General features: G+C 45.5%; 1 protein-coding gene across 4 annotated transcripts in view; it reads left to right on the forward strand.

Annotated features, from left to right (window-relative positions):
* The window catches only part of ltbp4 (latent transforming growth factor beta binding protein 4), a 64,931-nt gene extending 54,609 nt beyond the window's left edge, over nt 1-10,322 (forward strand). For all 4 annotated transcript variants that reach the window (XM_062962229.1, XM_062962227.1, XM_062962228.1 and 1 more), the window contains 2 exons: nt 297-446; nt 7,966-10,322. In XM_062962229.1, coding sequence (XP_062818299.1) covers nt 297-446; nt 7,966-8,114 — 299 coding nt within the window. In that variant the 3' untranslated portion in view covers nt 8,115-10,322. The remainder of the gene's footprint in view (nt 1-296; nt 447-7,965) is intronic.
* The last annotated feature ends 1,619 nt before the right edge of the window (nt 10,323-11,941 follow it).

Raw genomic sequence — 11,941 nt, forward strand, 5'->3', positions numbered from 1 at the left:
GAGTATTTTTAAACCATAAGAATCGTAATAATCGGGTGTGATGAGGAGTCTTGGTGAAGAAAATGGTCTCCCGAAACCTGGAGGTTGCCCAACTCTGTGCTAGAGATAATTCCAAGTAATATTAGAGAGAAGGTGTCCAGTCCTGGTGGAAGCCAAGAAGGGGAAGCATAAGCCAAGAGTGTGTGGATTGGGTAAATTGGAGGGACTAGTGGTGAGACTGATCTTGGTGTGACCAGCTGGGTTAGGGGCAGAAGCTGCTTCCTCCTGTTCATCAGTTCCTCACCTGTCTCCACCAGGTCCCTTTGAAAGCTTTGGAGGTCTCCAGTCTGAGGAGTGTGGGATCCTGAGTGGTTGCGAAAATGGCCACTGTGTTCGCGTAGCAGATGGCTTCACCTGTGATTGTTACGAGGGCTACCGCTTGGACCCGACTCGTATGATCTGCACAGGTGAGAACCACAGCAAACAGGTAGGACTAAACCAGCATCTGGCTGCCTGCCCATAACCAGATGCAGAGTGGTCACTGCAGCACAGAGACCCCTGGAGAACCCCTAGCAGATCTCAGTGCTGATGCCATCATTTTGCTGGCTAGGGAGATGTATTTACTTATTAACTATATTTCTACCCTGCTCTTCTCACCCATAAGGTAGTTCTATGCTAAGCCCAGGTGGTAGTGAATGGCCAGCAGTAGCATATCAGAACTGTGGGTATAAAAGAGAGAGTGACCTCCCAGTGTGCTGGAGTTAAGAACTTATCCCAACACTCTGAAGGGAACCTAGACTTGACGTCCCCTAGATCACCCCCCCACCCACAATGCTGGCCGGGTGCTCTGGCCTTTACACCTGCCCCTCATTACTCTGAGGGCCCCATTTATGACCACTTGTTAATTGGCCATGCCCCATCTCCTTTTCAGGGGGCCAGTCGAACATTGGGCACTTAGTTTCTGCTGTAGAGCCCCCAAGAGAAGTAGGTCTGTGTATGGGAATTCCTACGATTTCTGGGAGGGGGAGGTATGATGGTAGGCACAGGCCAAATACTAGAGGGAGGCTGAGTCGACGGGAGACTTGGCCCCGCTCTGACATGCGGCCTATCTCCAAGTGCACCTGTGACAGGCGACCAGCTTCCTCCCCTCCTACCCTGGTGTTGGTGAATGCTAGGTCCATAAGGAATAAAACTGCTACTATCAGAGATTTTCTTACTGACCAGGGAGCTGACCTAGTGTGTATCACAGAAACTTGGATCCAAGAGGAGGATGAGATCCTACTCCAGGAAATAACATCTCCAGGCTATGTAATCATCACCCACCAGGTGCAGACTGGGAGGTGGGGGGTGGGGGGGTGGCTATGCTCTCCTGAGAAAGCTTTTCTCTTAGGGCAGTTCCTGTTCTGGACATCTCTGGCACTGAAAGTGTTGGTCTGATGTGGGATTCCCCTGAGAGCATAGCCTTTCTGCTGGTGTACCATGTGCCTAGTGCACCCGCAGACAGCCTATCCCAGCTGCTTGAGACTGTGGTGGAGTGGTCCTTGAGGTTCCCCAGACTTAGTGTCCTGGGGGACTTCAATGTCCATGCTGATACAGACTCTTGCTCAGCAGCGGCTACTGACCTAGTGTCTACCATGGAGACAATGGGACTATTGCTCTGTAGTACTGGGCCCACGCATCAGGCAGGACACACGCTAGACTTGATCTTCAGCGCAGGAATTCAAGTGACCCAAGCCTCTGTTACAGAGGTTCCATGGTCGGATCACTATGCCCTGAGAGTCAGGCTGGAGCATGCCTACCCACCTGGCAAGGGCGCCGAGCCAATTTGGGCTCGCCCAAGAAGACTTATGGAACCTAGTAGGAATGCTCTGAAGGATATGGAGCCTGTCAGCGACTCGATCAGTGTGCAGGTGGACACATGGAACATCAGGCTATCCAATGCACTTGACAAGATCTCCCCTAGACTCCCTCTCCAACCCCGCTGAAATCAGTCTCCTTGGTTCATCGAGGAACTTCGATCGATGAAGTGGGGGAAAAGACGGCTAGAGGGCGTGTGGCGAGAACTTTGTGACAAAGCATCGAGATCAGCTTATAGGGCATTTATGGAGGCCTATGAGCATGCTATCATCAAAGCAAAGCGATTATATTATGCCTCTTTGATAGCATCTGCCAGCTCACGCCCGGCAAAATTGTTCAAAATAATTCGATCTTTAACAACGGTTCCTACCAACCCAAAAAGTGATGATCAGGCCCCTTCAGCCGAGGCTTTTCAAAGCCATTTTGCTGACAAGATCTCACTACTACGCCGGTACCTCCCCGCCACAATTGATACAGTGAGAGAACTTCAGACTCTGTGGCCACTTGCTGGGCCCACCCTCGACCAGTTCATCCTACTGGACGCAGAGGCTTTCGATAGGCTCATAGCTGCAGCTAGACCGACCACTTGCTCCCTCGATCCGTGTCCCTCTTGGTTGGTTAAATCCCGCTTGGAGGGATTACGTGACCTTCTGTTGAAGATAATAAACAGCTCCCTTGAGCAAGGAGTCTTTCCAGAGGGTTTAAAAGAGGCGGTGGTCTCTCCCCTGCTGAAGAAACCAGATTTAGATCATTCGGTTCCCTCCAGCTATCGCCCAGTTTCGAACCTCTCGTTCCTGGGCAAGGTGATTGAGAGGGCAGTAGCAGAGCAGTTGCAGCAGTTCCTAGACGACACAGCCGGATTAGATCCCTTCCAGTCCGGCTTTCATGCGGGGCATGGGACAGAGACTGTGCTGGTCTCCATCACGGATCATCTTCAGTGCCAGCTTGATCAGGGGGGTTGGTGCTGCTCTTGTTATTGGACCTCACTGCAGCATTTGACACAGTTGATTATAATCTTTTGACCCACCGCCTTGCCGTTGTTGGAGTCAGGGGGACAGCTTTAAATTGGCTGGCCTCCTTTCTTCTCAACCGTGGACAGCGAGTGGAGAGGGGAGGCCTGTTCTCTGAAAGGTCCCCTCCACTTTGTGGGGTGCCTCAAGGGGCCATTCTCTCCCCTCTGTTGTTTAACATCTATATGCGACCACTTGCTCCGCTGTTCGAGGTTTCGGGCTCGAGTGCTACCACCAGTACACTGATGACACTCAGCTTATGTTGAAGATGGAAGGCCGACCGGACTCTGTACCCAATAACTTTCATCAATGACTCGAGGCTGTTACTGGATGGCTGCGTGCCAGCAGGTTGAGGGTGAATCCAGCAAAGACGGAGATCTTATGGCTGGGTCGACCGGACAGTGGGGATATCCAGTTGCCTACCCTGGATGGCGAGGCGCTATGCCTGTCATCATTGGTAAAGAGCCTGGGAGTCCTTTTGGACCCTCTGCTGACGATGGAAGCCCAGGTCTCCGCCATCAGTAGAACTGCCTTCTTTCACCTGCGGCAGGCTAGATGGCTGGCCCCATATCTATCAAGGGACGACCTAGCTACAGTGATCCAGGTCACGGTCATCTCAAGACTGGATTACTGTAACGTCCTATACATTGGCCTTCCTTTGTCGGTGATCTGGAAGCTCAAGTTGGTACAAAATGCAGCTGCTCGATTTCTTGCGGGAGTCCCGATGAGATGTCATATAACATCAATCTTACTGCAGCTGCACTGACTACCACTTTCAAAGTGATGGTACTCACCTTTAAGGCCTTACATGGTCTAGGGCCAATGTACCTGAGGGACCGCCTCACCCACCAACCTGAGAGATCCCTCCATTCGGAGGACCAAGATCTGTTGGAAGTCCCCAGTTTTAAGACCTTGCGTCTAACAGCAACTAGACATAGAGCTTTTACAGCAGTGGCGCCATCACTCTGGAACACTCTGCCGCCTGAAGTTCGTGCCCTGTGGGACTTATCAGTCTTCCGCAGGGCATGTAAGACACACCTGTTTCGGCAGGCTTTTGATCTCCGTTATTGCTATTTTTAAATTGCTTAGATTTTAGCTTGTTTTTGTAAGCCACTCCGAGCCCTGGGGGAGTGTTTTAAAGATGTTTTTAAAGATGATTTAAAGTTGTTTTTAAATTGTTAAATTTTAGCCTGTTCTTGTAAGCTGCCCCAAGCCCTAGGGGAGTGGCGGCATATAAGTTTGAATAATAAATAAATAAATAAATAAATAAATAGTACTGTAGAGTCTCACTTATCCAAGCCTCACTTATCCAACATTCTGGATTATCCAAGCCATTTTTGTAGTCAATGTTTTCAATATATCATGATATTTTGGTGCAAAATTCGTAAATACAGTAATTACTACATAGCATTACTGCATATTGAACTACTTTTTCTGTCAAATTTGTGGTATAACATGATGTTTTGGTGCTTAATTTGTAAAATCATAACCTAATTTGATGTTTAATCCCTCCTTATTATCCAAGATATTCGCTTATCCAAGCTTCTGCCGGCCCATTTAGCTTGGATAAGTGAGACTCTACTGTACCTTATCCAGAAATACTGTCTCAGATTGAACCATGTAAGATTCAAGAGAATCTCAGATCAAATGTCTGTGGCGTTTACTTGCCTCATTTCAGGTGAAACCACACTAAAGTTGGGCTGATCTTTCTTTGCCTGACTCAAATATTATTTATTTATTTATTTAGTATTTACTGTACTTACACCCCCTCTTCTCACCCCGAAGGGGACTCAGAGCAGCTTACAATTTGGCCACTTCAGTGCCACATAACAACACATTGTATAAAAATATTAAAACAATATACAAATAAATATATAAATACAATAAAACTGTTAAAAACGTAAACCTAAACCCGTGGTCATCCTTTATGCCGCTGCATAAAGTGTCTGTTTCATATTGCACTATTGCTCTATTCCCCAAATGCCTGGTTCGAGAGCCAGGACTTACTTTTTTTTCCTGAAGACCAGGAGAAAGGGGGCATATCTGATATCATTGAGGAAGGAGTTCCATAGCCGAGGGGCCACCACTGAGAAGGCCTTGTCTCTTGTCCCCACCAGTCATGCTTGCAAAGGGGGTGGGACTGAAAGATAGGCCTCCCTGGCAGATCTTAATGCTCTAGCTGGTTCATAGTGAGAGATACGTTCAAACAGATAGGTTGGGCCAAAGCTGTTTAGGGCTTTATAGGCTAAAGCCAGCACTTTGAATTATGCTTGGAAGCAAACTGGCAGCACTGGAGCTGGTGTAACAAGGGGGTTGTATGGTCCCTGTACTACGCTCTGGTGAGCAACCTGGCTGCCGCCTGTTGGACTATTTGGAGCTTCTGAACAGTCTTAAAGGGCAACCCCATGTAGAGTGCATTGCAGTAGTCTATTAACCCCAGAATGGTATTAACCCCAGAATGCTCTACCACCCTTGGGTCATGGTGTTTTTTTTTAATGGCCATCCTACAAGGACACTCTAATTAAAAATACATCAAATCTGAAAACACATCAAGAACTAAAACAAATTTTTAGCAATATTTCATGGCTCCATTATTTACAAATTAGAGAGCACTATACCCAAAATAAGAAGTTAGGATTCAATGTGAGTGAAGAATTTTGAGATAAAATACTCCAAACGTAAAAGAAACTGATAACAAAAATTTACAATAAACTGCTGGACTGGGCAACGGAGAAGGAAAGTATAAAAGCATGTATGATTAAATGGGCCAAAAACATACGAAGACCAATAAATTTAAGTGAATGGGAGTTAATTTGGAATAAAAAGTTAAAATACACATATTCGACCAACCTCAAGGAAAATTGGCTAAAGATGTTCCATAGGTGGTACCTGACACCCACAAAATTATCTAGAATGTATAAAAACGTAACTAAGAATTGCTTGAAATGTCATGACCAAGATGGAAGTTTTTTCCATATGTGGAATATTTTTCAAAGGAGGTTCCCAAAAAAAAAAACCAGAATATTATCTACTAGGTTTAACAGACAAGGATTTCAACCTGTCGCAAAATGAGGATATTTTATTTATATATATGATTACGGCAGCCAGGATCACCTATGCAAAGTATTGGAAACTGGAAGAAACGCCAGACCTTGATCAATTTCAGAACCACTAGCAATTATCTTCGAGAGTTCTTGGAGAACGGGAGAAGTCCCAGCAGATTGGAGGAGGGCAAATGTGGTCCCTATCTTGAAGAAGGGAAAAAAGAACGACCCAAACAATTACCGTCCGGTCAGCCTCACATCGATACCAGGCAAGATTCTGGAAAAGATCATCAAGGAAGTGGTCTGCGAACACTTAGAAACAAATGCGGTCATTGTTAATAGTCAACACGGATTTACCATAAACAAGTCATGCCAGACTAATCTGATCTCTTTTTTCGATAGAGTTACGAGTTGGGTCGATACAGGGAATGCTGTGGATGTAGCCTACCTGGATTTCAGTAAGGCCTTTGACAAAGTCCCACACGACCTTCTGGCAAATAAACTAGTAAAATGTGGGCTAGACAAAATTACGGTTAGGTGGATCTGCAATTGGCTAAGCGAACGAACCCAAAGGGTGCTCACCAATGCGTCGTCTTCATCATGGAAAGAAGTGACAAGTGGAGTGCCGCAGGGCTCCGTCCTGGGCCCAGTTCTGTGCAACATCTTTATTAATGACTTAGACGAAGGGTTAGAAGGCACGATCATCAAGTTTGCAGACGACACCAAACTGGGAGGGATAGCTAACACTCCAGAAGACAGGAGCAGAATTCAAAACGATCTTGACAGACTAGCAAAACTAACAGACGAAACTAACAAAATGAAGTTCAACAGGGACAAATGCAAGATACTTCATTTCGGCAGAAAAAATGGAAATCAAAGATACAGAATGGGGGACGCCTGGCTTGACAGCAGTGTGTCCGAAAAAGACCTTGGAGTCCTTGTGGACAACAAGTTAAACATGAGCCAACAATGTGATGCAGCAGCTAAAAAAGCCAACGAGATTCTGGCCTGCATCAATAGGGGAATAGCGTCTAGATCCAGGGAAGTTATGCTCCCCCTCTATTCTGCCTTGGTCAGGCCACACCTGGAATACTGTGTCCATTTCTGGGCACCACAGTTGAAGGGAGATGTTGACAAGCTGGAAAGCGTCCAGAGGAGGGCGACTAAAATGATTAAGGGTCTGGAGAACAAGCCCTATGAGGAGCAGCTTAAAGAGCTTGGCATGTTTAGCCTGCAGAAGAGAAGGCTGAGAGGAGACATGATAGCCATGTACAAATACGTGAAGGGAAGTAATAGGGAGGAGGGAGCAAGCTTGTTTTCTGCTGCCCTGCAGACTAGGACACGGAACAATGGCTTCAAACTACAGGAAAGGAGATTCCACCTGAACATCAGGAAGAACTTCCTCACTGTGAGGGCTGTTCGACAGTGGAACTCTCTCCCCCGGGCTGTGGTGGAGGCTCCTTCCTTGGAGGCTTTTAAGCAGAGGCTGGATGGCCATCTGTCGGGGGTGCTTTGAATGCGATTTCCTGCTTCTTGGCAGGGGGTTGGACTGGATGGCCCATGAGGTCTCTTCCAACTCTACTATTCTATGATTCTATGATTCTATGAATGGACAATAAAACCGATGGACATTAAGAACATGGACAAACTGACTTTTTTAATTAAAAAGAGCTCGGGCAACCCTATAAAACAAACAGATTGGGAACAGGTAGAGAAGTACCTTAAAGAAGAAGAAATAAATGATTATTGGAAGAGGAACAGCAACAAACAATACCCCCATGGGAGGGGGCAACTTAGAGAACTAGAAAAAAAAAACAGGCCGCAAAGGACTAGAAGGAAGTCGACACAATATTTTTTTGGGGGGGCAGGTGTTGGTTTTTTTTATCTTCAAATTTTTATTATTATTCCTTTTTTTCTCTCCTCCCTTCCTCCCCCTTTCATGTCCTTCTTTCTCTCCTCGCTTTTCTTATATCTATTGTTCTATAACTCTATATACACTAATAAAAATTATCTAAAAATAATAATTAAAAATGGGTCCTGATGTTTTTTACTCTTCTCCCCTCCTTTTCCTGCAGATGTTGACGAATGCAGTGAGATGGAAGGGCCCTGCCCCGGGGGCCGCTGCCTCAACATGGATGGCTCCTACCGCTGTTTGTGCCCCGTCGGCACGGTGCCCACCGGCCAACCTCCCCGCTGCGTCCCTGCCTCTCGCAGTCGTGCCTGAGCTGTGCTGCTGCAATGGCCGGCTAAATATTTATTACTTGTATAGAGTGGGAGAAGGGGGAGGGAAAGGGAGGGTTTCTTAGAAAAGAGGGGCATGTTGGCAATTCCTTGGATGTCTCCTTCCGGTGAGCGGGGGAGGAACCCAGAACTGCCACATGAAGGAAAAAACTAGCTGGCCTCTGAGGCAGATCAGAAAAGCACTTAAACTGAATGAGATGAACACATCTCTTCTGCAGGGCGGTGGCCAAAAGGCAGGGAAAGAGAGGCACATTGAGCTTGATTTTATCTTAAATCATTTGGTTGTGTGGGGAGAAAACAGAAGAGGTAGGGGAGCAATGGGAAAATTTGATAAAGTCCTTTGTCCCCAGTAGAAGTTTGCCAACACAAGGAGAGTTCCATTTCAGGCTTATGCCTTAATGTAGGGCTTTCGTCCAACTGAGCTGCTTCCCTCCCCAACATCCCTCCCTCCTTTTTGTATTTACCATATCAAACCAAAGCTGCCTTGGCATTCTGCACTTAGGCGTTCAGCCAACATGAGTAACTTTTGGCAAGTTTTAGGAGGTATTCAGTACCTTTTTCTGCAACTTCTTCTCTGCCCCCCTCCATACTTACCTATGCAAGCCAGCTGCTTACTGCCAGCATTTGGTTGGTAGTTTCCCAGCTGTAGTTCTAACGTCAACCAGAAGAAAAGAGAATGTGCCACTGTGGACTCCTTTCATGCTATAGTACATCCTCCTATATCTGAGGGAGACATATTCCAAAACTCACCATGGGGATGCAAAACCACCAATAATAGCAAACTATTGGAATGATCTACTTCTGGCCAGAATTATATCATAGAATTATATCCAGAGAGAACATATTTTTTCAGACGTGGATAAGTGAATCCATGGATACCCATGCTGCATATATATTTTGGGGGGGGGGGGGGGGGGTTGTGCTCTACGCAATTATAGTGCTATGATTTCACATTTAGTGTCACGACTGAATCCTATGGAATTATGACTGGTGCATTTTGCAAATCCCAGGATACACCAGCATGCAGCCATAGCAGTTAAAAGTGGAATCATAGAGCTGTAACTCTGTAGTATGACAATGAAGGGACCTGGAGGGCAACATATAGGACCCATTCACACTACCAAATTATAGTGTTATTATTCCACTTCAATTGCCATTGATGCATCCTAGGGCTTGTAGTTTAGTGGGGTATGGGATCACTCTAACACAGGCATGGGTAACTTTGGCCCTCCAGGTGTTTTGGACTCTAACTCCCACAATTCCTAACAGCCTCAGGCCTGAGACTGTTAGGAATTGTGGGAGTTGGAGTTCAGAACACCTGGAGGGCCAAAGTTTGTCCATGCCTACTCCAACAGAATTCTGAATGCCCTTCTCTGAAATGCAAATCCAAGGATTCTATAGGGCGAACTCCTAACAGTTGAGTGGAATAATAGTACTATAATTCTGTAATATAAACGGAGCTTGCTACAGGCAAAATTGCGGCCTGCACTCCTTTAAACTATTATTTAGCCAGGAACATGAATGCCAGCTCTTAGAAGAGAAACCTTACAGAGGTATACAGGAATGAGGAATGCTCTATGAATGCACAAAACATTCCTTTTCATACAGACCTAGCAAATATATTTTGGAACTATGGTCAGTTTGTACTAATGTAGACACCCAGCACATGTTCCTAGCCTATGTATTTCCCCTGCCCTTTTCTTCCTTGTCCCCCTCCCCTTTCTTTGTATTAATTTTCTTTTTTAAAAAAACTGCTCTATGAGCATGATGAAGAATTCCTGCCAACATTTCCTTCACTGGAGCCACAGGAAGGAATGATAAGGAGTTTGTACACTTTGGAAATAGTTTCCAGAGTACGCAAAGTCTGTATCCCTCTCTCCCTGCTGAAGGAATGAGGGCCTTTTCCAAAAATACCCTGGGGCATTTTAACCAAATGCAGGCACTTAGAGAGTTTTGTTTCCATTGCTTCACATCCACAGCACCAGCAATTGTTTCCTCTCAACAAACTACCATGTTGTATTATGAGAAAGTCTGCATTCAAATAAGGCAGTTTGCCTTTCCTGTCCCCCAAATCTTCTCAATGATTTTGGGGAGAGAGCAGCAACTGGAAGTGCTGTGACAACACTCTTGCAGGAGGGGACTCGGATCCATCACCACTGTTTACTGTATAATAAACATTTTTTACAAATAAGGATGAAGTTTTCTCTTGCAAAATCATGGAAGGGAGCATTCAATGTGCTGGTCCCAAGCAGACACTCCTGCCCCCCAACCAGCTGGTCTGTGCTTGCTGTTCTACATGGCAGGCTTGAATATTGTCCCTCAATTGTTCGGGCCTCTTCAGCTTTTGGGGGCCCCAGCCTCCCACAGAGGACATCATTTTCCCTTCCTTAGTATTTGGAGCAGTTCTTCCAATGTAGGCTTCCTGCTCAGCTTTGTGTGCATAGCCAGGTCTTTGCCCATAAGTTTCAGGATCGAGGGCAACTTCAACCGGTCCTCAGCTCAGATCCAGCCTTTTTTTTTCCTTTTTGATGTGTCTCCTCATTCCTCCCTTCATTAATTCCAGCCTGTCTTCACTGACTAAATCCAACTGCTCTATACTAACAAATGATGATGATGAAAACAAATCCCAAATCTTCACTAATAATAATAAAAAAACGAACTGCAAATCCTCTCTAAATAACAATGATATTAATAACTAACTGCAACTACTAAGTGATAATAATAAGAAAAACTAACTGCAACTACTAAGTGATAATAATAAGAAAAACTAACTGCAACTACTAAATAATAATAATAATATAATAATAATAATAACTGCAACTCCTTCTCATTACTCGCTCACTCCCACACCTCCCCACTCCTCTCTCTCTACAATGAAGCCAGGGCTGGCCAAGGCTTACGGGTATGAAGGGGGCATTGTGATGCATGGGGGGGCCTTTGTGACTGCCATTGTCAGGGACTGGAGGGGGCTGGGTAGTCCAATCATAAGGGAGGAGAGTTCAAGGGGATCTTGTGGCTCCTGAAGTCACCGCCTTTAGAGAAAGGCCCCTCCTTCTACCCAAGAACGGACTTGGGTTTCCATACAAAATGCAATAAGAGGTTTCACAGGCTCCATATGATACCCATAGCTGAGGGTCATTTGATACAAAACGCTTTCAGTATTTCATTGTTTCCCATCCTAAGATACAATGAGCCTTCTTCATGATAACAGCTAAGACTGAATCCTAGAACCTTCATGATGAATGGGACTTCTAGAGGCATTTAAGCAAACTGTTGTTGTCATCCCGCTTTCATCTCTTCAATACACTATACAAGGTCCATCTAAAAGAAGCCAACCCAATTTCTGCTTGAAGACCCCCAAAGAAGAAGAGTCCACTTTTTGAAGCAGTATGTTGCATTAAATACGGAGGGTAACCCAAAGGTAATCTAATTCAACACCATTAAAGCATTCGCAAAAGATGCCCATCCATCCTATGTTGAAGTTCATAACCGACTTAAGTCAGAAGGAGATCCCAAGGGCCATCTAGGCTAACCTCTTACTGTTAGGCAGGTGTACACTACAATAACTCCTTAAAGATGCCCACTACACTTCCATTTGAAGACCTCCAAAGGAGGGAAGTCCACCACCTTCCAAATCAGCATGTTCCCTAAAATATGGAGGGTAACCCAAAGCAGTCTGTTGATTAAATATGGAGGATAATCCAAAGACCATGTAACCCAACCACTCGCCAAGCAGGGATACACAATGAAAGCCCTCCCAGAAGATTCCCATCCAACCTCTGTTTGAAGACCACAGAAGATTGACAGTCC

Source organism: Anolis carolinensis, unplaced genomic scaffold (genome assembly GCF_035594765.1).
Source record: "Anolis carolinensis isolate JA03-04 unplaced genomic scaffold, rAnoCar3.1.pri scaffold_10, whole genome shotgun sequence".
NCBI lineage: Eukaryota > Metazoa > Chordata > Lepidosauria > Squamata > Dactyloidae > Anolis > Anolis carolinensis.